The 25,054-nt window shown below is 28.4% G+C and overlaps 5 protein-coding genes across 6 annotated transcripts in view; 2 read left to right on the top strand and 3 right to left on the bottom strand.

Annotated features, from left to right (window-relative positions):
* The window catches only part of LOC111035715 (calexcitin-2), an 84,552-nt gene extending 81,827 nt beyond the window's left edge, over positions 1-2,725 (top strand). The window contains exon 7 of the mRNA XM_022317445.1: positions 1,453-2,725. Coding sequence (XP_022173137.1) covers positions 1,453-1,569 — 117 coding nt within the window. The 3' untranslated portion in view covers positions 1,570-2,725. The remainder of the gene's footprint in view (positions 1-1,452) is intronic.
* On the bottom strand, positions 2,056-6,707 carry LOC111035714 (myosin-J heavy chain). Its single transcript, XM_022317444.1, has 5 exons — positions 6,584-6,707; positions 5,650-5,714; positions 5,314-5,571; positions 3,639-5,240; positions 2,056-2,891 (listed from the first exon to the last, which is right to left on the bottom strand). The coding sequence occupies exons 2-5, from the start codon at positions 5,698-5,700 to the stop codon at positions 2,751-2,753; spliced, it is 2,052 nt and encodes a 683-aa protein (XP_022173136.1). The 5' UTR covers positions 5,701-5,714; positions 6,584-6,707; the 3' UTR covers positions 2,056-2,750.
* A 7,934-nt stretch (positions 6,708-14,641) lies between these two features.
* LOC111035729 (dynactin subunit 6) lies at positions 14,642-16,741 on the bottom strand. 2 transcript variants are annotated; one of them, XM_022317470.1, is made up of 5 exons: positions 16,539-16,741; positions 16,277-16,447; positions 15,324-15,451; positions 14,927-15,069; positions 14,642-14,851 (listed from the first exon to the last, which is right to left on the bottom strand). In XM_022317470.1, coding segments are annotated over exons 1-5 (534 nt in total). In that variant the 5' UTR covers positions 16,541-16,741; the 3' UTR covers positions 14,642-14,761. The 2 variants fall into 2 exon arrangements, with proteins under 2 accessions (XP_022173162.1, XP_022173160.1); XM_022317468.1 differs by having other exon boundaries at positions 16,549-16,739.
* An 85-nt stretch (positions 16,742-16,826) lies between these two features.
* LOC111035718 (valine--tRNA ligase-like) lies at positions 16,827-21,560 on the top strand. Its single transcript, XM_022317451.1, has 18 exons — positions 16,827-17,087; positions 17,178-17,382; positions 17,438-17,684; positions 17,757-17,985; positions 18,061-18,240; positions 18,304-18,428; positions 18,536-18,681; positions 18,769-18,885; positions 18,955-19,189; positions 19,253-19,375; positions 19,441-19,548; positions 19,601-19,760; positions 19,828-20,105; positions 20,182-20,379; positions 20,450-20,564; positions 20,623-20,786; positions 20,918-21,064; positions 21,138-21,560. The coding sequence occupies exons 1-18, from the start codon at positions 16,997-16,999 to the stop codon at positions 21,216-21,218; spliced, it is 2,949 nt and encodes a 982-aa protein (XP_022173143.1). The 5' UTR covers positions 16,827-16,996; the 3' UTR covers positions 21,219-21,560.
* Positions 21,561-22,495: 935 nt separating this feature from the next.
* Positions 22,496-24,682, bottom strand: LOC111035719 (U6 snRNA-associated Sm-like protein LSm4). Its single transcript, XM_022317452.1, has 5 exons — positions 24,451-24,682; positions 24,302-24,343; positions 23,733-23,831; positions 23,155-23,326; positions 22,496-22,925 (listed from the first exon to the last, which is right to left on the bottom strand). The coding sequence occupies exons 1-5, from the start codon at positions 24,451-24,453 to the stop codon at positions 22,837-22,839; spliced, it is 405 nt and encodes a 134-aa protein (XP_022173144.1). The 5' UTR covers positions 24,454-24,682; the 3' UTR covers positions 22,496-22,836.
* Positions 24,683-25,054: the final 372 nt, after the last annotated feature.

The raw sequence follows: 25,054 nt of genomic DNA, 5'->3' as shown, positions 1-25,054 counted from the left end.
ATCCGTGCGTAGGTTGTAGGCATTAAAATATTTAAGTATGGTTTAAAACTTTAAACTTTAATCAAACGCAATACGAAATCCGTTTCGTCCCTACATTTATTTGGGTATCACCTTTTCCATTTTCCATCACTCATATAATAATCAATATTCAGAAAGCACCTCATGTTTTTACCACTGTATCTTAAAGGTTTAAAAGAAACATCATTAATTAATCGTCGTGCAATCAGGTAACCAACATTATGTAACCACTACTCTGAGAGGAATTATAAGTCAAATGTTAATTAAAGTAATAGATATCTTTCTGTAAATGTTGGTATTTTTACTACCTAATATTTATTTTAACCCCTATAGCTGTTATAGCTGAAAACTTTGGTGAAGTACATAAATACATTAATTATGTTTTCATTAATTTATATTAGAATTATTTTTCTTCTATCTGAGTAGGTACATAGGTGGTAGTATTGTAATACTATGTTTTTATTTTGTGGATACAATATATATATGTTACATGTATACTAAGTTTCAAAAATCTATGATCATTATTTGAAAATATTCTTTTTACACAATTTAACGTCATTGTATAACAATATTTCTCACAATTTTTACCATTACCGTTTTTAGAGTTCTTCTTACTATTTTGAATCAAAATATTTATTAGAATTTCGAGTCTGTAGTTAATTAGTTTTAAACTTAGTCGACGTTTAAATGGATAGGGTATAGTGAACAGGAGTACGAAAAAAAATATTAGTCTAGAGGTCTACTACTTTTCTCATCTATATTTTCAATACTTCTATGTTTTAATTCATTATAACTTATAAGACATTTGATTTCTATACTTCGAAATAATCTGGAAAAATATTCTTCTATGAAATATAAATTTAAAAATATTAGTTGTGATTAACAACATAAAAATCATAAAAATGATAACAATAAAATAATTGCAAAGCATAATATTATAATCTTTTTTCAATGACACAAGACTACATAAAAATAATATTTTCAAAAAAGTTAAACTTTTTTAAAGTAATGACTAATGAGTCTAGACACTTAAATGGGTTACTTTGTGTATATATATATATATAAACATATATAATACCTAACCTAAAATAGTTTGTAGTTATTTTAATCATATCAACTGAAAGACAAAATACTGCGACATTGTCCCTACTACACATAATAATATGCGGTTATTTAAAACAATTGTAACTGCGCATGAATGTACAATTTAACTACTAACTGCGTTTTAAAATAATATGCCAGCTTATAGGTTTTTATTTTACATTGTAGTGCTCACATACATTATTTTTATCAGACTTCAATTCTCCTCCTGTAAATAAACAAATATACTTTTTTTAAATTCGTTTCACGGAAAACCAAACAACACTTTTAATTGTAATTAAATCCCTATAACTAATTATTAATTAAATGTGTTTTATTTTATTCTGTACATAGGGTGGAACAGTACAAGTCTCTCACGACGAATTCGCTAAATACTGGGTGGAATTTTTCGCCTCCGAAGATCAAGCCGCTTTGGGCAACTTCATTTTTGGCAAAACATCGTTCAACTAAATTACAAAAAATTCGTAACACGCGTCGTCTTTTTTGTTTTATTTTTTTCTTTATATTCTAATACTTACAACTGTGGTAAAAAAAATCACATACATAAAGGATATTCAAAACGATATAAATCTTCATTAGATATCATATAATATATCATATTATTCTATTTAAAAAAAGTAGACTTATAAGCGTAGCAATTACATTTTATCTAGTATTTAAATATACTATCTTAGTCAATTCTTCGTACGTATTTCGTTTAACTATTGTGATAAGGTAATATATGATTTTCAATATATTATTTATAATATAATTGATAATTTTCGATAATTCATATTACAAATAATATTAAACGACAATTATTATTATTGATCTAGATAAAAAGAATATTTGCATTCTGTTCGTGACTTATTCACATAAAAATAAAATCATGTAATATCATGCGTATTCATATTTAATATTAATAATTAAAATAATAATAACTAGCATATCGTACGATGAACACATTTTTTTAAACTTTTAAGCTTGTACACATTTATAAACATGTTTTTATAACACGCAATTGGGGATTAATTATTACGTCAATAGTGAAAATTAAAAAAACAAAAAATAAGAGTACCACAAACTTCAGCAAAGTTGACTACTTAAAGTCGCTAAAGAAACAATAGCAATTTTATTCTAAAATGATCTCGTTGCCAAAATATAACATTATACTATCTTAATATAGTATATACTCAGGGTAACGATTTAATAATATATAAATCAATACAATATATTTATATAAAATCACAAATCTCATAAAATCACACGTAAATTAAACAACAATAATATTATAGCATCATATACATAGTTATTATAACAAAATATCATTACTAAACTATTGAATGGAAATATAAATAATACGAAATCGAAAACAATAATAAACTAATATTACTCCATTATATATTATGTATGGCCTATATAGTGGCACTGTAGAAAGTTAATAATAGTATTGAATTTTGTGAAACAGTAAAATAGTAGAACATGTTTGTGCGTAATCATTATTATTATTTTTTTGTAATAATATTCTTTGTATTTCTCGGAAATGTAATACGTTTTAAAATGTATTGGCCGTCATTTCTGTAGTTTTTGATTCAAAAAATATACATACATTAATGTAACATTTCAATCATGTGGTTTTTACTTTTTTCATATTATACATTTTCAGGTGTCTCATCGGGTAGAGGAGTAGTATTTGATGTTGTCTGCCGATCAATGGATCTAGCTACTTGTCTAGCATGTACCTCGTCCAGTCGACCAGATATCATATCACTCCTGGCATTTGTCTCACTTACCTAAAAACAAATGATTTTATCAAAAATAATTAATATCAATATCATACTTTATAAACCGGATGAGTTCAATCAATGGTAAACAAAATTAAACAATGTTAATAAATAGTGTAATAAACCATTACATTCAATGCCCAGAATCTAGATGGTGAAAAAATATTCTCATACTTCATTTTACTTTCTTATTCGTCGAAGTGAAAAAATAACCATAAAACAATATATTTTAATATAATAGTGAACAATTAAATTTCAGTGAATAGAATCTGATGAAATCTAACATGGTTATGCCCTCATAGGTATGAGCCGTTATTTACATATTCACATACCTACAATTAAACCTTAATTAGAGTAGATCTTCCATCATATATTTAGTCTCTTTTCACATCTAAAATTAAGTTGAAAACATGTCACAACTAGTCATACAACGTACCTACGACGAAAAAAAATCTTTTGTTTAAATAGATATAAGATCAATTTAAAATCTAATTCAATTTAAAAATAACTAAAATGGCAGGTATATAAAGCCTGAATTGGGTTTTTGAATAAGCAAATAAATTTATTTTTATGTGGCTATTTGTTTTGTATTAATTCTTTATATCCTTACTGCTTAGTAAAATATATTCAGATATATTTTTTCATTCTATACCTAATGCATTGTTAAGGTTTTTGATTAAAATATCTTAAAAACCAAAAATGAATGATTCTAATTTTGTATCTATTCTAATGTCACATTAATTTTATTTTACTTACTTGTCTGAATAATCCCAAACATTGTTCCTCCAGTCTTTTTAATCTAGCAGCTCTTCGTTGAAGTCTCTCCTCCTCGTCAGGCCGTAATATAGCTGCATCTTGTTGCAGTCTTTCTTCTTCAGTTCTTACAACTGTTTCATCAGTTTGTATTATATTTTTTTCTTCGTCTGGTTGTAAAGTCACCGGCGTTGAAGTACTGGTTCCTGGTATTTCAACTAAAACTTCCGAAGAATCTTCACTCTCAGATGTGGTCGGTCGTCCAGACCGTCCGTATTGTCTTTGTAATTCTTCTAGCCGCTCACTTATAGAGTCACTAGTTCGAGAAGTACGTACCATTTGATTGAGCAACGATCTACTCTGTTTCTCTAATCTTTTGATCCCAGTTGTTTCAGTTTCTGACTGGGGTTCGTCTACTGTTTCTGTTTCTGAGGTGTCCAAAGATAAGGTTTTTAACCAGTTCTCATCGTCATCGCTACAAGCTCCACTATCAGCAATGGCCACTCGGCTTTCATCGTCTTCGAACCCACTCTCTACTGATGTACTACATTTTCTCCGAGCAAATTCTTCTCGTAATGACTGCCAGTCTTCCTGAGATTGAGTATTCTTCAATCGAGCTTGATCCCATTTCTCTCGACAATACTCTAGTTCCTGTTTAAGTTCAGTTAATACAGTTCTCTTATGTTGTAATTCGTACCTTAGAATCTTTTCATGAGTATGAAGTTTTCTATGTTGAGCATTAAGCTTGGCTACAGCGCTCCAGGCCTTACACAATTCTGCGGATACAGTTGAAAGCCTTTGTTGCTGATGGTCAAGTCGAGATTCCAAATGATCATTGAGAGTCTTCAGTCTACCGATATCTTTCACCAAAGAATTTTTTTCAAGGATAAGATCCTTAAGCTTCAAAAATGTTCTGCTCACTGAAGCAACCCTAGATTCATTTGGATCGTCTGGCTTAGACTCATTTTCCGTTTTATTGTCATAATGACCCAACAATTCAACGAGTATTCTCCAAACTTTTGGTAGATTTGAAGCAATTTTTTCCCTGTTTGAAGTACATTCTACTTCTTCAGAACGCTCTAATGTATCACCAGCAATATCCATTAACACAGAAGCCGTTTCATTTATGTCCCCGTTGAACGTCAAGTCGGATATCAACTCTCTATTTTCCTCTAGCATCCGAGCAAATCTATCAAAGTCTGGTCCTTCGTCGCCAGATAATAAAGTAGAGAATAAATTATTCACTAAAGCCATTTGTGATGCAAGACTCATCCTGTCTGCTGATGTAGTCATGTATTTTGCTTTCATCTGTTCATATTCAATTTGCTTGCCTTGAACATCTGTTTCTAGTTTTGCTATAAAGTCATTCATACCTTGCTTACTGTTAAGTTCTTCTGCCAATTTTGCTTCTAGCAAAGAGTTTTTAGCTCTCTCTTTATTAATTTCCCTTTCATGGCCCATAGCTGCTGCTTCTGCCCTTTCTTCGTAAAGCCGACGTAAATTCCTGATATTGTCGATTTGCTTTTGGTACTCCACTCGCAAGTCAGCTAAACATTCATCTGCATGTGATTCCATTTCTTGCAATCGCTTTTTTAAGTCATTCACCTATTATAGACGTAGGTATCAAAGAATGTTTAACACATTAGGGTATCCCATATAAATACAATGAATAAATCACCTGTGCTTCTCTGATTTTCAACATATCATTGCTGATGTTCGCTACTTGTTTTAGGGCTTTGACCTGTTGTTCTAATCCGTCTTTTTCTTTTCTCACCATTTCCAGTTCTTCTTTATACTCTCTCAATCGATTCATCTCAGTTTTAATCGATGCAAGAGCATCATGCCGCCGTTCGCGTATACTGGCCAAATATCTGTCGAACTCATCTGGGTCTTTGGCATCAACAACAGTATTTTCAAAGGGCTCGTCAACTATATCCTAATAATAATAATAATAATAAAATACAATTCATATAATAATTGTATGCATGAATAGTATATTAGTATAAATAATTACCGGTGCTGTTAAAGCTGGCATATCTGCCGGACGACTCCATATTGCGCCCATCTGAGATAATTACACTGCAATAATAAATAAATAATAACTTATATAATGAACATATGCAATTATTGAGTTTTAAATTTATTCGAATTTGATAGGTCATTAAGAAACCATAGTTCAAATCTATTTTTATTTTTGACCTATATAAAGCAAATGTTTATAATAGGCATCTAGTCCAACTACACTGCAGTTTACTTTCGATTAAATGTTATACCTAGTAACTTATATTTTGAATAATATAATTTAAATGATTTATAAATATTTATATATTTATATAACAAACACTGACTATGTAGATTGTTGAAGAGTAATCATCAGTCTACATCCTACAGTTGAACCGGCAACTACTAACGATTGAAACTAAGAATCACGTTGATTTTTTAGCTAAACGATAGTTTTAGCAAAATACAATTACTGAGTAACCATTAACCAAGTACAACCGTGGAAGTCGAGGTATAATATTCAATGTAGGTATATTATATATTGTATTACTGCGCCGAGAAATTAATATTGTCAAATAATAATACTATAATAGAATAATACGATAATGGTGGATCTACTATAATAGTCGATACAGCGGATCCGAAACCGATCGCATTGCCAGCAAAACATTGACGATATGCACGTTTTCACGAAATACGAGTGTTAAATTTCTTTTTTCCATAATTTCTCGAGACGCAAAAAGCGCCACACCGCACACGTCATGATAGTACGATACACACATCACGTGCTGCGATGTGCAAAAGTACCGACTGTAATATCATAACTCATTAGTTATAATACACCTTATCTGCACAAGCACAATAATTATAATAATAGTGGTTATCGATTTATCGTAGAACATAAACCTATGCCTACATAAATATGAAGGAAAAAAATGTCACGTTACCTGGTCGGACAGCGGGATTTTCGTCCAGTCGTGTTCAGGCGGTGCTGTACTATGTCCGGACGTGATGTGTGAAGTCGTGTGGTGTGGCGCGCACACGGTCTATAATTATATGAGTATAATATCGGCCGCGGTTAGGTACTCAACCCGTGTCGGACGGACGCGTGCGCAAGTCGGACGACCGGCTGCTAATCATAGCCAGAAGTCTATTTTTACGGCCAAGACGCAATTCTCCGGCCAAAATAAATCGCATTTCGGTCGGCGTGCGCCTTTTCCCGAAACGCACGCTAGAGACCGTCCGTCCGGGGGCGATACCGGTAAGCCCGCTGCAGTCGGCTAGACGATCACAAAGAAAATAATATTATGTAGAAACAACAAATAGAAACGTTTTTTACATAAACAACAGCCTTCGCGACAAACCGAACCGGACCGACGGCCGATAAAAATTGGCCAAAAGTTGTAAGTCCATTTTTTTCCATCCAAAATTGTTTCGAAACCGAGTGGATTTTATCATATTTTATCGTTCTTTCAAAATGACGTATAAAATATTATGTACATGTTAGGACCCGGAAACCACTATTTCAATGTTTATTTAGTGATTTATGAGCTACTTATAAAGCGCACTAAGTCATGAGACAATTATAGAAGTGTGTATTATATTATGGTAGAACAATATTATTTTAACACGATACCAATATGATACCTAATAATTGATTAAATTGAAAAACTTATAAAAGTTATTTGGTTAAATGTTGGCGTTTAAGATTATAACTTGGCTTTATTATATAATTACACATGTGCCTAATGTAATTTAATTTGTACTCTTCTATTATTATAACTGTTGAGCTTTATTAGTTGTTACTTAAAGCTATATTAATAAAAAAAAAAGATTATAACTTGGGTAAACCATTAATATACCATGTAAATTCATAACATAATATATAACTTGTAACATCTCGTTACAACGGAATGTCACACAACAAAAAAATAAAAAGAATAGTATGTGTATAAATATTAGAGAACCTCATCATCGAGTACGTCACTTAAATGGATGTGTGGAAGTTTTAATTCAATGTCGACGGAAAAAAACGATTCTGAGAAGAGACGATGTGTCAGCCTCTATATTTCTAAAAAGTAATTTAGACGGGGGTATTTATATGACTATTAGTAATTTACATTTGTGTTAGAATCTGTACCTACCTATTACCTAAATAATCTAATACGCTATAAATTGGAAGTTTAACTCATTTTTATTAGTTTATTTATTTATATTTTATTTTTTTAAATTAGGGGAAAACCATATTTTCTTTTAAGATATTTAATTAGTCATACTTCGAACTTCAAATATTTATAAAAATAATTATGTTTACCTATGTATCCTCGATATTAAAAATATAATAAACTAAATTTTGTTTTTAAAACCATTTTGCGCTTTTATCCCTGTTTTTACTTTTTGTTTGCTAAAAGCATAATGTAGAAATGTAGAATAATCATATGTTATACATGGACTGCTTGTCCCGCATAAGCTTCTCTCTCTCGCTAATCGCTATTAATGAGTACAGGCAGATGGAAAAATAGTTGTACGCCAATACCTGCTATCAGTTCATTTCTTTATAGGTATATGGTTCGAACCAATACATTCCTCGCCCTTACCAGAATTAAAAATAGATTTGAACCACGATTATAAAGAACTATAAAATCTGTAAATAGACATTTAGCTGATACACTTGTGTAATTCGTCAAGATTTATTTAATTAACGAAGAAATTACAATTTATTTTTTTTTTTTAAGCTTTGGCAACTGAGGCCATTAGCTGTAGGTTGTGGTACTGTAGGGTTATGGAACACGTGTGTGTAATTCCCATTTAGTAGGTAAGTAAATATTATAATATCAACATTCAACACCCATTTATATAAGTAACTTACCATATTATTGTATTATTCAATAACTGCCTACTCTGTAACTAAGTAATATAAAATTAATAGTATTATTTGTTTTATTGGGACCAAAAAAAAGTTCATTTTACGAGGATTCCAACTAGGTACCTAGTACCTACTACTGAGTACCTACTTTTTAACGATTGAGTTTTCACAGTATTACGCGTATAATATAATATTATGTCACGTTATTATATTGGCACGCTGCCCATCCGTTGTTCTCTTCCGGGAAAACGCAATATTATTATTATTACTTATTAGTGTACTCGACTACGACTATAATATGGTCTTTTCTTCTTTTATTTATGATATTGGTACCAATACGGCTATACGAGGCTACGTAGTACGTATGACATAAAACTATATACGCTCGATCGTTCGAAGGTATAAATGGTGTGATATATAATATAATGTATTATTTATTTTAATATTGTCATGGGTATTTCGGAAATTCATGACCTATTTTTATAATGAAATAATCTGCTCATAACAACTAAACTTGAGATGAGTAGTTAATTGATTTCCGATTTTAATGATGACCAATTTCTCTGGTTGGCTTTCCTCGATATACATTGTACAGATAATTAAAACGCATTGTTGGGCAAAAAAATGCTATGACTAACCGATGATTAAAGCTTATAAGGATTTACATAAAGCTAAAAATGTATGAATTTCATTTAATATACAACATTCATTGAATTTGTTATAATGGATTAAGATTTTCAGAATTAGGATTAGACATGTAATATCAGTGTAAAATAATTACAATTGAACAGGTATTGGTGAAATTAATAATACACTATCATTAAAAATTCAAATAATTCATATTTTTCACAGTCAAATTTTATATATTTTAACATAAGTATTATATAATTTTAATCAGTGGAGTGTGGACTATATTACTATAATATACCTGTGTTAAATATTATAACTTATAACTTATGAGTATTGAAAAAAATGTCTAATGAACTTCATGAATTTTGGATTTTAGATAAACTACGTAAAGCTTTAATCATTGGTTAATCATATAATTGTTTTGCCCAACGCTGTTAAAAACTCGGGAAACTCAATCTGCTGTATAGTTATTCGTTGTATGGGTCGAATGTAGGTAGGCACCTCTTAATGAAGTACTATACTCTAGATCAGGGATTCAGAAACACTGAGTGCCCAAAATTAGTAATAACCTTTTTTTTTTTATAGCGTGCCATGAAAAAAATATTAAAAATATTATAATTTGTTATACTATAATTTGATTGTATAATTAATGTATTACTATAAAAAGGTTAGTTTATAGGTTATTATAGCCTATAGGTCCCATAATATTCGCGGAAGCTATGCGAAAGCAGTTCCCACGGCGTCGTCGATTCCTAAATTTTCGCGTGCCCACAAAATCTTTGCCAACGCGTACCATTGATTTGCCATCCCTGCTCTAGTGCTCTAGATAATATATATGTGTTGTAATTTTAATTCATTGATGAATCAAACTAAAAACGATTCTTAGCGGAGACAGCCTGTCAGCCTATGTTGGTAAGGATAATCTATAACGTATTTATATTTATAATAATAGGTAATTTATTCGTAAGAAAATCTGAATATTTTGAAGTATTATTGTTTATATAGTAAATAATAATATACGTTGTGTCGAAATGTTTCAAGTCCCTATAAATAATACATTTTAAATAACAACTAAGTAGCGATAACCATTGTTTTTTGTTTAAGTATTCAATTTAATAAAAATTGGACATCGAAATGTATACAAATACATTTTGCTTATATGTATTTCATATATTTTTGAGATTTTTAGGTCGCTTTAAGGAAAAACGTATCGATTTACCAGTTTTTAAAATTAAAAATTGTATGAATTTGCAATTTAAAAATAATTTTCATATTGTGATTTTGACAAACTTGGTCGAATTTTGGAATTCAAACACTTAAAAAAATATGTGACCATTCATTTTCTATATTTTTGAATTGCTAAAATAACAACTTAGGTGGATTTTTTTTAAATCATCTAGATTTTTGGCAGTCTAAAAATTGTTATCAACACTGGAAACTGGAATTAGGTAATTATGTGCCTTTGTTTAGAAAATGATGATTATAGTAACAATGGATTATTCAAATATTTGTCTTAAATTTCTACGATTAATATTTTTGAATTACAACAAAACATCAAAAATTGTCTGAAAAGAAATCCCTATTTTACGTGTGAAATCCAATGTCATCAAAATTTGTAATTTAATAGCTATCATAAAAAAATTACATGGATTATAGTTTATTCTAAACTTTTTTGTTTGATTCTACTAAAATTATTTCAAAGACACCAAAGATTTGTACATAAATATGTATACTTATGTATTAATACATAAATTAAAATTTTTAAGAATTCTTAACAACAAAATAATTTACAAATTGTTGTGATTTTAACGAATTTTGTAATACTTAATTTTAATAAAAAAAAATGTTTCCACAAATATTCGTATAAGTGATCGGTACAATAAATTTAACCCCACTGAAAAATAACAAAAAATACTTTCCACGCCTAAAAATGTCGCACGGAGCAATAGCCATATAAAATAAGGTCAATGAAGTTCACATATACAATTATGCTATTTATATTTATCACTGTTCCGTTCTTTCTTTTCTTTGACGCTCGTGCTTACTACTTTGTAATATTATTATACATATAATAATATATATTTTTAATATAATATTTCCAATACAGGTATAATTTATCTTAAAAATACGTATATGCTGGTCCGGGACCAACATTTTTATTATTTTTTTTAAAGTATATATTTATGTAAATCGGAGACTATTAGATAGTGTATTATATTATTTTATATTTATACTATACCTATCTCTGGTGGTGGTGGTATCAGATTGGTCTGCATTGCGTTATTCTGTTACCGCCTTGCCACCTTGGCAGTCGGCCATATTATTATCCTACATTTGTACGCATAATATTGTAAACGCGCTTTTTTCATTTAAATGTAGCAAAATTAATTCTAAAAAACAATAATAGATTCGTCCTTGAGACTTGACATTTAGAATGCGCAGAAACCTTGCTCTTGAACAAGACTCTTATATATAACTTAACATTTTTTCGTATTCTTTTAAATTTAAAGTTGTACCCATAACAAGCAGACAAATTCGTATATTAGGTATTCATTTGATATTTGAAAACTATCTTACAATATTTCAAATACAGCATACTAGTTTTACCAAGGAACGTGGTAAATCCCAAGATTTAAAGTGATCGCATTGACCTTCATTACCATAAAGACCCTACCGACCCGAATGAACCATTTCTTTCCTAACATTTATAGACTATAATTATGTCCAAACGATTTTGTACGCTTTTGTTTCATAAGGTTGACTTAGTAAGCTCCAAATGAATAAATGAATACTTATTGTATTAATAGTAGGTAGGTATATATAGGTATATCATACCTACTAAAACTCATTTAAGTTCATTTTTATGAGCTGTTTTCAAACCTGCTTACACAATAGTAATACAATTATTATACAAATAATGTGAAGTTTTAATTTATATTTTTAAACAATTTCCAAATATTCATATTTACCTCTTTTCGTTAAAAATGTTACAATAAATAATTACACCTATTATTTTTTTTATATAATTTTCCCTTTGTTTTTAACAGCGCAAATTTACGAGTATATAATATACTAGCATTTATTACAATTTAATAAGTTTGTGAGATTATATTTACTGAAACAATAGTAAAAATAATAGGTTATATATTTTAAGATCTTATTCTTAATGAGTCGTATTTCAGCATTTCCACTGCGCCAAAAAGGGTTTCTATTTTTAACCAATCCTGAGATAAATAAAACAAATGATTAATAACGTAATATACATATTATAAACGCATACTAATGTATAAATTATTTATTTGTACCTATTTTCAAGCGAAAAATCATTCAAATGATAATTCGTACACCTTAACAACGCTTTAATCTCCAAATTCTAACTTCCAAAATATTATGTAGTTATGCATTATATACAAATATATACATAGTTATTAAATTATTATCGCTCTTACCTGCAGAGATTTCAAATCTAAAATTATTCTAGTGATGTTTCATTTTACTTTTTCCACATTTTCGTAGACGGCGGTACCTATGTTATAACATACTCTTATGTTAGGTACTTAAAATAATAATTTCTGGATACCGCTGACAATTCAGCGGCTATCAAGCGGACCCGAAGAATAATGATCGAATGTTTAACAGTATATAGTCGACGTTCCTATACCTATCTATGTGTGAACATCAACTACAGTGACGCATTTCGTATACAGGCCACTCACTACGATTTGGTAAAACATATATATGTATGTATATAATATAGGTGGGTACATAACAATATATTATGTATGCATTTACCAATTCGTTTGGCCGCTCAACCTCAAGTTGAATAATGTCTCCATGTATATAAAGCGGTGACGATTCCGACAGTGTTTTATACGCACGTGTCAAATATACAAATGCATTCAAATTTGTATGTATCTATACCTACAATTTATATATACATGGTAATAAATAAGCCTACCTACAATTACTATATTGTGCAATAGATTTATTTGTAGGTATATAGACGTATCGATTGACGTTTATTTTGGACTTTTCAAGTGTCACTGTAACATCGTTTTTCCAACATGCCTATACTATATCCAAATGACTGTATTATACAATATAATAGTAAGTAAAATTTGCATTGCACCGGTTCATTTAAGGCGGTTCAATTACGTATTCGACGTATATTCTGAAGTGATCAAAACGATTTTAGAATAGCATTCGGCTGCATGAAATCAAATTTAAATATATCTTTATACATATAATTCTACTGTACGTGTGTATGACACTGGACTCCTCCTAAACGGCTAGACCAGTCATGCCCAACCCGCGGCCCGCGGGCCACGTGTGGCCTGCCAAGGTATTCCATGTGGCCCGTTACAAATTATTAAAATAAAACAAAATATTCCAAAAAAAGTAAAATTATTACAAAATACGATTTTAATTAATTTATAAATAAAAAATACAAAAATAAAAATAAAAAGTATATAAAAATGTTTTTATATTGCAACCTACTATGTGTACCTAACTAAATTGTATTAAGATTGAGATTATGAGTACTTTTATATTTGGTGGCCCGCTCGATTAAAAATGTTTACCAAAGTGGCCCGCCGAGGAAAAAAGGTTGGGCATCACTGGGCTAGACGAAGGAAATATTTGTTTATATACGGTTGCTATTGGTTGTAGGAGAAATATATTTATATTTCCATATACTAATATATTTATTAGAAATTGGTTTTTTTTTTTGTTTATTGGTTGTCTGCAGTTCAGAGTAGATCAGGTATAAGCATGCATACGATTGAATTTTGTACATTACCTACTAAGGGGACTGAGTTGCACTTACAAGTTTCAAGTTTGAGTTCAGAGCGAAACTAAGACCAATGAAGATTAACCGAATTTGGTATCGAAAATACCGATTGCCATTTTAAAAAATGCTATAAATTGTCCGAAAATTATATTCAAAAATTTGTTTTTAAATATTAATTAGTATGATAATTATTTCATCTGTCAGGTCTTTCTATTACACCTTGTATTTTATTTTTTTAATGCATTTTGGTAATAAAATTGTGGTCACAAGGCGTTAAGAATAGGCAATTTAGGTACGACTCTTTTCCTATAATTCAAGACTTAATAGTTAATACAATTACATTCCAACCTCGAAATATTTTATGGAACAATGACATTTTCATCCAAAAATGTTTCTAATTAACAAATTAATTTTGGGTTACTTTTCTTTAACAAATGTAAAAACTTCTGTCATTTATTAAGTATACACTAGTCAAGAGTAGAGATCGTATGTTGTAATACCTCTCGAAATTTTATTACCCTAGATTATTGCTATCAATGTTGATACACAAGAGATGATCTATTATAAAACCTACTATAAAATCAAATATCGCCAACTAGTCATCACTGTTAGTAGGTTAAGTTAGGTTTCTTTTTAACAAAATTTCTATTTAACCAAATGACACCCGTGTGGCCAAAAAAAAAAAATGCTTTGTAACCATCTAATAATAATATTAATAAATAAAAATGTTAATAAAACAATATATTATTCTGAATAAATATATAAGGATAATAAAATGTACAATATTATTCTTATGCAGTACGGATGTGTATATGATGCAATTTTGATCTGAACATAATTTTAATTTCCTTCAATAGGGTTTTTATTTTTTCTTAATAGATGGTAACTTGGTAACAATTTGATCAAAAATTCACGATGACCTCCAGGAACCTAAAATATATGACAAATTATTATTCAACGAAACAAATATTAAATTAAAAATAAGTTGAAATTTTTTTTACTTACTGATGGTTTACAAAAAGCTTTTTGTCGAGTACAATTTTTACCATACACACAAGTGCCATCTTCAATAGGTGAGGTAGACGTCAAGTGACAACCTGCTCCAATAATACAGTCATTGCCTATTGATAAATTTCGACCAACAAAACCTTAATATTTTTGAAATCATAAGTTAATAATTTTTAAAAAAAAATTTATATTAACTCCATCTACATTAAGAAGGAACATCAGCAGCTGACTTGTGCACAGGGGCACCTTTGCTACATAATAAGAGTATAGATAGTTAACTTGGTGGAGATGATAGAAGGGTGCGTAACAATGTCATGACCACTGCCCGACAAAAATAGGCTGCCACTGAGGTGCCTTTTTAACGTAAATGGACTAGGTTAGGTTATTTTCATACTTTTTGATTCAAATATGTTATTGTCTCCAATAGATCTGACTCCATCAATGGTTGAATATACTTCAAATACATTATTAGAACCAATTTTGAGTGTCACAGGCTCAGATTGTTCATCTCCAGGTAAAAATCTATTTGAAAATAAAATTTATTAAATCAATACCTACCACATAAGTAACTATTAAATTATAATTCTGTATCATTGCATATCATACATTAGTTTATTGTGTCTTCATAAAGTTTAAAAGATATAAATAATAAAACAATATTAACTAATATTAATAGTTAAGTATGATTCAAATAGTAAGAATAGGTATAATATTTGGTATTTGGACATTCCCCCCCCCCCTGCGAATTTGAGCAGTATTGGACATTTTCCCCCTGAATCAATAAAAAAATTGTTCAAACATAAACATTGGTTTTTGGTTTTACCTGAAATACATAATCATTGCGACTACCATTATTCACATTAAAGATTAATTACCCAATTTAATAAATTGATAAACCAAACTTCACAGTTATTAAAATTTGACTTATATTTACATATTAATTTAACAATTTGTACATTTATTGATTTGCATTGCATATTATTATAATATTTTTACTTTTAATGTATTGTCAAAACATTAAAATGTCCATATGAATCAAGGAAGAAAATGAACAAGGAGAAAAGTTCTAGATTTTAATATTTATAACGGTATTTCATAATTTTAACATTAATGAGAACTGCCAACAATTTAGGTTTAATAATTGTTGAGGCAAAAAGTTTAATCATAAAATCTTTAGTTTCTATAAACGAAATACCTTTATATTTTAGTGTTAGGGATATACTTTTAAGAAGGCATTCTTACCACAAATTTAAACTTTTTTGATAACAAGTTTGACAGGTATCTATTATAATGGTCTAAATATCAGTTTCACTGTAATTCCGATTCTTATTCATTAATGATACTCACTTGTGAATAATATTGACATATTCTTCAATGATATTATTTTCCCCTATTTCAATGGGTCCAGCTTCAGCTATTAAGGTAACACCAGGATGAATTATTGTAGATGCGCCAAAACTTACTTGACCCTTAACTTTTATTTCTTTACAAACCATAGCTCCTTGGCCAATTTTAACCCTAAAAAGATAAATTATTATTTTGTGCAGAGTTTAAAAGACATTTTTAATTCCTACAGAAAATAATACTTTTAATAACATTTAATATTTACATTTACTCACTTTGATGACATTTTGAAACAAAATCAAAGAATTGAAACCGATGCAAACCTAGTATGTAAGTATGTTTAGGCTGTTACAATTGAATGCAATATTTTCTTAGATTAAAAGAATAAGTTTAAAATTTTAATTATAGGCACATTAATATTATAGGGATCATTTATTATTTATTTCAGTGCTTATAAAAAAACAAACTGATTACTAGTTTTATAGATAACAAAACAAAATAAATATTTATCAAAAATTGATAAGTGATAAAATTTAAATGATAATTTCGCACGTTTTCGGTAAAACATAAAAAAATAGTAATATTTCGTATTTTTAATTTTGTATTGAACGTTTTAATTAGGTACTAAGATCAAAAATCTTATAACCATCAAAATGGTAATACTTAAGTCAACTGTCTAAGTCAAAATCAATCATATACTTCTATTTAAACAAGTTATCTAGTATGATGCTTATTTTAAAATTATTTCGTAGCAAACATCTTAAAAAATACAAAAGAATTGGTTGTTCCTATTATTCTATAGACTTTAAACATGGTAAACTAATTTAACTTAATACCATTTTTTACATTTTCATTTGAAGTGTATTGTAAGAACTACCTATATACCTATTTTTAATGTTTTCAGGAGAAAATCAAATATTACCCAAGAAGTATGAACCTAAAATAGTTGAAAAGTCCAAAAATACTGTATTGCCCGATTTGAATAGTCTAAATCATAATACTGACAATCAAAAAACTTTTTCCATCATATTGCCTCCACCAAACATCACTGGATCTTTGCATTTGGGCCATGCCCTTACAGCCACTATACAGGATATTATTGTTCGATGGTTCGTAATTTAAATTGTATTTTGAATAATCTATTTATCAATTTTTTTTAATTAGGCACAGAATGAGAGGTGTTGATGTAGTATGGATACCAGGTACTGACCATGCTGGTATTGCTACCCAAGTAGTTGTAGAAAAAAAGTTATTTGCTGAAAAAAATATCAGTAGACACAATATTGGTAGGAAAGCTTTTAACCAAGAAGTGATCAAATGGAAAGAGAGCAAAATTTCAATTATTAGAAATCAATTAAAAAATCTTGGCGTAACATTAGATTGGAACAGAGAGACTTTCACAATGGATGAAGTAATTACTTTTTATGGGGAATTTTATTTGTTTACCTCTTGAAACTATTTAAACCTTAAAATACATTTTCAGAAACAAAACAGAGCTGTCAATGAAGCTATTATACGATTATTTGATAGTAAACTCCTATACCGAAAATATTCATTAGTTAATTGGTGTTGTTCTTTACAATCTACAGTTTCTGATATTGAAATAGATCATAAAGACATTTTGGGAAGAACTTATGTTAGCTTACCAGGAAATAGTAAACCTGCTGAGTTTGGTATTCTCACTGACATAGCTTATAAATTTCACAATTCTGGTTTGTATTTACATAACAAATATATTAAATTATTAGTAATATAATATAAAATACATCATTAACTGATATCATTAGATCAAGAAATTGTTGTATCAACAACTAGACCAGAGACTTTACTTGGAGATGTAGCAGTTGCTGTAAACCCTGATGATGTTAGGTATAAAGGACTTAATGGTGTTAAATTATGGCATCCTTTTAGAAAATGTACTATACCTATAATTTATGATCATTCTGTTGACAAAAATTTTGGAACAGGTATTTTTATCCATAACATTTTGAGTATTTAATATTTGGGTTTTATACATTTTTTTTTTTTAGGGGCAGTTAAGTTGACTCCTGCTCATGATATTTTTGATTTTGAATTAGCTACCAAATATGATCTTCCCATTATCAATGTTATTGACGAATCTGGAATTATTAACTGTGAATGTGATGAATTTAATGTAAATTATGATAAATAATAATCAATAAATAAAATAGTTATAATAATAATATAATAAAATTAATAAGTCTAACATATAATTGTATGTTTTTAAATATTTAATTTAAGGGTTTACCAAGATATGAAGCTAGAACTGCTATAGTTCAAAAATTAAAACAAATTAACTTATTAAGAGACTCAAAAGAACACAAAATGTCAATACCTATATGTAGCCGCACTGGTGATATAATAGAACATCTACCAAAACTTCAATGGTATTTTAACTTTCATAGTTTCATATATATTTATTTTCGTTTTCACTTATAATTTATATTAACTTCTAAAACTGTTTTTTTTTTAAGGTTTATTAATTGTAAAGAAATGGCTCAAAAAGCATCAGAATCATTAAGAAATGGTACATTAACTATTGAACCTACTCATTATCATAATCAATGGTTTTTATGGCTTGATAATTCTAAGTATATAATTTAAATGAAATATGAATGTTATGTATTTTGTAATATTAAATATTATTAATATATATTTAGAGATTGGTGTGTATCTAGACAACTTTGGTGGGGTCATAGATTGCCATTATTTGAATCTAAATATGGTTGGATTTCTGCACATAATGCTGATGAAGCTATTAAAAAAATTGGAGCTAAAATGAAATTATCAGAAAAAGAAATGGCCACTTTGGATATTCGACAAGAAGAAGATGTATTAGATACTTGGTTTTCCTCAGCATTGTTACCATTTTCTTCATTCGATTGGCCTGATAAGGTTAATATTGAACATCGCTATTAAATGTTAAAAAAAAAAAGTTCTAACACTACTTTATCTTAGACCAAAGATTTAAAGAAATATTACCCTTTAAGTGTTATGGAAACTGGACATGATATTCTTACATTTTGGATTGCCAGAATGGTAATGCTAGGAACATTTTTAACAGGATCACTTCCTTTCAAGGTAATTTATATTGAATTAAATATAATTATCATTTAAGAATTTTTATATAATGTTTATTTGTTTAGAAAGTGATTTTACATGGTATGATATGTGATAGTCATGGTAGAAAAATGTCCAAAAGTCTAGGAAATGTTGTAGATCCTGAAGATATCATTACAGGAATTTCATTGGAGGTAATTTCCAAAATTATTATTTTATTCTTAACTTATTTGTTGTATACATTAGGATTTACAAAACAAAGTTAAAGCCAATGCTAAATCTGGTACTATATCATATGATGAATTAGAAAAGGCCTTGGTGAGACAAAAAAAACTATTTCCAGATGGTATTAAAGAGTGTGGTACAGATGCCCTAAGACTAACTCTTGTTTCTCAAAACATCAAAAGTAAGTTAAAATTGGTTTTTAAGCACAAAATATGATAAGTTTAAATTAGTTTTGTAAACCATTGCAGATCAAGTAATTCACTTTGATGTGAATGAATGTTATCATAATCGCATGTTTTGTAATAAAGTATGGCAAGCTACAAGATTTGTTTTAATGTGGGCGAATGAAAAAAAAGTTCAAGAATATAAATCACCAACTCCAAGTAATATGATCCAATTTTGGATATTGAGTCGTTTGGGAGATTGTGTTCATACAATAAATAACTCATTCCAAGATTATGATATTTACATTGCTACAACTAAATTGAGACAATTTTTTTACAATGAGTTCTGTGATGTTTTTTTGGTACATATTATTTTAGCATACATTGTCAAATTACCTAATGATAAATTAAATAATTTATTAAATTATAACTTTTTAGGAAACATGTAAACCTGTATTTGAACATGGTACTAACGAAGAGATTCAAACAACTTGCAAGGTGCTATTATATGTTCTGGATACATCTCTTAGACTCATGAACCCACTTATGCCTTTTTTATCAGAAACCCTTTATTATGCCTTACCTGGAAATGATAAAACACCAATAGCACATTCTAAGTTTCCAGAACCAATTGAAGTATATTTATCATAATATATTGTATGCTATGTAACACATCAGTATTTAATTAAGGATATGTATTTTTTAGTATATGGGATGGCTTAATGAACAGTTAGATGCCGATATGAGAACAGTGAGAGATATAGTTACAGCAATACGTAGAATTCGATCAATAAATAATTTTAGCAAAGATCAATCTGAAAGTAACACAAATTAATATTCCATTTTTAATTTCGAAGTATCTAATAAACTTATTTTTAGTTATACTACATTCAAAATGCCATAAATTATTACATAAATATGAAGATATTATTCAACAATTATCAGGATCAACTTTGTGTTTTGTAGAAGAAAATTCTAACTTAAAATTGCATTCTATATCTGATGTAGTTGGTGATCATACTGAAATTCATCTTCTTCTAAAAGTATTATATCAGTACTTAGCAATATTTTGTTTATTATTAATTAATTATGTATTAATAAACAATAAACATTTTTATGAAGATTATTACCTATCCGTAAAAATTTTAAAAATTAATAAAAATATTTTTACTAGGGTGGAAGTTTAGAATACAAGAAATATTATGGTATTTTAAATTCAAGACGTCAACGTTTACAAAAGCAAGTAATGAAAATCGAAAAATCATTAAGTAAAACATTTCAAAATAGTAATGACAATTTAAAATTAACACGAGAAGATAAGGTATATAATTGTATCCAAGATTTGGTATATTTATTTAATTAACCACATTCAATTCATTTTTTATAATTTTTAGATGCATTCATTGATGGAAGAAATAAATAGAATCAGCATGTACATGAAAACTATCAAGGACAAAGAAGTAGTGACTGATTGAACAGTTTTAATAATGAATAACATGACAGAGTTCAATAAAATAATGTATGGTCCTTGTACAATGAGTAGACTGAATAGATTTTATCTAAAATTATGCCAGAACGGAAAACTGAAAAACTGATGTATTTAAAATATGTAATAAAGTTATCTGACTAAATCAAAAATCATTCTACAAAATTTAAGTGAGCATTTATTTGCACAATCTGCCCACACAGACCGATCAAATACTTAGAAAAACAATTTATACCTAATCAAATATTTAAATTGAATAAACTGGTAATAAGTTTTGTCTGTCCCAAAATTGACACCATTGTACTTTATAATAAAATATTCATGTTTAAAACGGTTTTAAAATAGTAAAATCTGGTATTTATTAACTAAACAACGGTTAAAATATACTTAAATTAAGCCATAAACAATAATGCAATATCTATTTATCACTCGCTGTCTTGTATATAAGACCGAGATGTCACCTGACACTAAATAAAATGTTATAGAAATGTGTTGGTCCAAACCGGTGTAAGATTATCAAGATATGTACCATGTCAATGATATGATGCAAACATCCTGGATGCTGCATTCTGGCGCAATTTTTTTCACACCAAAGCGAACAAATGTCTAGATAGCAAACTACTTGTAAGAGTATTTTAACAGTATAATTGCCAAAGATTCTTTAAATAAAGAAATATCTTACTTAGATACATTTATTTTAAGTTAAATGTATTTTTTAGGGGCTAGTTAACATGTTTAGAGAACATCTCTGATAAAAAGAAGAATCTTTATGTGGACAGCGATGTATTATTATAATCAAAAACAAATGGTTTTCTAAGCTTGATTAAATATTTAAATCATATCTGCTCAAGTTAGTTTCATTACTAGGGCGAGTTCTGAGAAAATAAAACAACAGATCTCTCTAAAAACTTTAAAATTCTAACTTGAATACTTGCATTTAACTTTTTGGGCAATATGCATTCGTTTTACCCAAAAAGAATAGTAGTTTACACAAAAGGATAAAAATATACAGCTAAAAGAAATAAATTGAATATTAACATATTAAACTTTGCATTTTGCTATGAAATTTAGTAATGGACAACTATTAAATATAACTATGGAGAAAGTATACTAATGACAAAGTTTAAATCACTGTGATATGCTTCATATTTAAATAATAAACGGAAATTGAACAACTAAGATTGAGTCACATATTCTATAAATTATTAATATTTCACTTTTATTGCATGCATAAATTAATTTTTAGTTATAAAATTAAAACTGATACACAATTTAAATATTTTAATCCAGTCTTCAGCATTTACATTACATTTAAAAACAAATTTATACTTTATTATTGATTAAATGTTTACCTAAAATGTATTTGTCTTATCCATCCTACTTAGTACTTTGACAATATTAAAGTTAATATTAATGCTAATACAATAATAACTATTACAGTTATAGTTTGCATTCTTAATAAGACATTTGTTAGTTATTTGAATTTTTTGTGATCAATTTAAAAAATATGAGAATTTTCAATACACATGTTTAATGCGATTTTACATTTTTGAATTTAAATATACATATTCACATATTGTATAAGTATAACCTGTGAAAGACATAATTTATTTTCCTCTAAACTTATTTGGGCCACCTCTCTGTTGTTGTGGTCCAGTACCTCGGTTGTTACCACCACCTCCTCTTCCACTGAATCCTAAGACAGAAAGCAAATTTTACAAACATTTTATATAGAATTAACACTGAATTAATTATTTCAGTGATAATTAATAAATTAACAAGACATTTTAGTTTAAAAACAGCGTATTAAATTACCACATGGTATAACAAGTAATAAAGATTGAAAATTAAAATAATATGTTATCATCCAGAAATATTTAACTTTGAATTGTAATTTAAAGAATATTAATATGAATGGATTATACCTTGTCTAGCTCCTCTAGGAGCACGATTTTTCTGGTTATCTGTTCGACCACGAGCCTTATTTACAACAATATCTTCTTTCACCATATCAAATATTTCATCTGGTATTCTCAAGTATTTAATCATACTGCCTCTAATATAACATTCTGGAAGTCTCCAAAATCTATCTCCATCCTAAAATTAAATTTAAAAAAAATTTACCTCATATTTCAATATTATATTAAATGATTTAGTTCTTAGTTCTATGGATTAGACAGGTCAATTGATACACATGATACTAGGTCAATTCACTCTAATATTTAAGCTAATAATACTGCTGCAACTGCCAGATGTACATTTTGATATATTATGTGTTAATAATATAGAGGGATACAATATGCATGTGGGTACGGAGTCCTCTTAAGGCCAAATAATTAAATGAACAAAAATGAAAAGACATTTTATTAGTACCTAAAGTAATAAATGAAAAAAACTAAAATTCAACTATTATCTAGATTCTAGATTAACATAAAGTTGTTAGTTATTTTACCAAGTGAAAATAGTATTACAGTATTATTTTCAGAATAAATATGATACATACTTTAGATGTGCAGATCACTTCTCGTAAATTGATATTCATCCAACTATCACATGTCACTAAATGTCCATTGTATGTTTCACCATTTTTTAATTCCACCAGCTATAAACAAATTTTAATTTTGAAACATATTAACTAGTTCAAATTCAAGCAGATATAACTGTCTGATTTTTCATATTAAGTGTGTTAGGTACACAAGCAATTCAGAAAAAAAGTTATTTACCTATCAAAAATACCAGTAACTTAAAACATTCAAAATCATATCAAATATTACAATACATTTTAATCATTGACTTTATATAAATATATTTAGTATTTTTTTAATGATATATTATTAGGTATAACATTTTTAAATCTATCTTTTGATGTAAATATCAAAAAAAAATTTTTTAAAGCCATTGATACTTGAAATTGAACATCATATGACTTCATTTTTGGCTGTAAAGGTTTTAGTCTATAATTTAACCTCAATAAGTCAATATCAAAATCTTAAATAGTTTATTACCAAACATGAGGGTCAGAAGTCAGAAATTAAAATTATTTTTATTTGTTTGTAAAGTGCAAGTGCTTACCATTGGGTGATTCTGAGCAGTTTTTAGTAATGAAAGAGGTAACTGTAACAAAATATAACGAACATTAATTCAATTAGGGATATTTTATAATATAATATATTATTAAATAACTTGAAATAAATGATAAAATATAAAGGAAATATCGTTACCATTTTAAGCGTGCAGTGACTATTTACAAGTCTAACGTGATAGTGTGAAACTAAATATTTTCAAATCTCCTTTCAGCTGCCTTTAAAATAAACGTACAACTAACGAGGAACGAATTACAATTTTACGAATATGAAACCTGAATACAAATCATAAATTGAAAATTGAAATACCGGAACCGGATAAATTGATAAAATGCAATGAACAACAAGTCAACAACGTCTACTATGAAGTTTAAACTGATAAAGGTTATCAAAAGATTCATTTAAATTTCCAGTGTTTCATCCGTGAAGACTGAAGACTAAAAAAAAAAAAAACGTTCCGAAAGAAAATGGTTTTTAGTTTTTTTACCACAGACATTGATTAAATAATAAATATACATGACATATAATTAAATGTATATTTAATCAATGTCATAGAGAAGGAATGAGTGTATGAAAAGCCGAAAACATAAAGATTAGAATGAGGAAACCAAACTCGTACAGCTGCCGCCCTCATGAAAAAACGTACCAAAATGAGTCGCACGATTAAACAGCCACAGTCTGCTCTGCGTACGCTAGGGTTGATAGATTGATACTTTAACAAGCGTAGTAAATGGATTACTCA

The sequence above is a fragment of the Myzus persicae genome, unplaced genomic scaffold (genome assembly GCF_001856785.1).
Source record: "Myzus persicae strain clone G006 unplaced genomic scaffold, MPER_G0061.0, whole genome shotgun sequence".
In the NCBI taxonomy this organism is placed as follows: domain Eukaryota; kingdom Metazoa; phylum Arthropoda; class Insecta; order Hemiptera; family Aphididae; genus Myzus; species Myzus persicae.
Note: the sequence above shows the minus strand (reverse complement) of the source record. Positions and strands in the feature narration are given on the sequence as shown.

What these genes read in the sequence shown, in the direction of transcription:
- LOC111035729 (XM_022317468.1), bottom strand. An exon ending in TATGTCAATATTATTCACAA is followed by an intron (nt 15,452 to 16,276) that starts GTGAGTATCATT and finishes ATTTTCAAATAG; the next exon opens with ATTTTTACCTGGAGATGAAC. An exon ending in AAGCTTTTTGTAAACCATCA is followed by an intron (nt 14,852 to 14,926) that starts GTAAGTAAAAAA and finishes CATATATTTTAG; the next exon opens with GTTCCTGGAGGTCATCGTGA.
- LOC111035718 (XM_022317451.1), top strand. Translation starts at nt 16,997, where the DNA reads ATGATGCTTATTTTAAAATTATTTCGTAGCAAACATCTTAAAAAATAC. An exon ending in AGACTTTCACAATGGATGAA is followed by an intron (nt 17,685 to 17,756) that starts GTAATTACTTTT and finishes ATACATTTTCAG; the next exon opens with AAACAAAACAGAGCTGTCAA. An exon ending in CATTCGATTGGCCTGATAAG is followed by an intron (nt 19,190 to 19,252) that starts GTTAATATTGAA and finishes ACTTTATCTTAG; the next exon opens with ACCAAAGATTTAAAGAAATA.
- LOC111035719 (XM_022317452.1), bottom strand. An exon ending in CTGCTCAGAATCACCCAATG is followed by an intron (nt 23,832 to 24,301) that starts GTAAGCACTTGC and finishes ATTTGTTTATAG; the next exon opens with CTGGTGGAATTAAAAAATGG. An exon ending in AAGTGATCTGCACATCTAAA is followed by an intron (nt 23,327 to 23,732) that starts GTATGTATCATA and finishes ATTTAATTTTAG; the next exon opens with GATGGAGATAGATTTTGGAG.
- LOC111035714 (XM_022317444.1), bottom strand. Translation starts at nt 5,700, where the DNA reads ATGGGCGCAATATGGAGTCGTCCGGCAGATATGCCAGCTTTAACAGCA. An exon ending in TGAAAATCAGAGAAGCACAG is followed by an intron (nt 5,241 to 5,313) that starts GTGATTTATTCA and finishes CGTCTATAATAG; the next exon opens with GTGAATGACTTAAAAAAGCG. An exon ending in GTTTGGGATTATTCAGACAA is followed by an intron (nt 2,892 to 3,638) that starts GTAAGTAAAATA and finishes ATTTGTTTTTAG; the next exon opens with GTAAGTGAGACAAATGCCAG.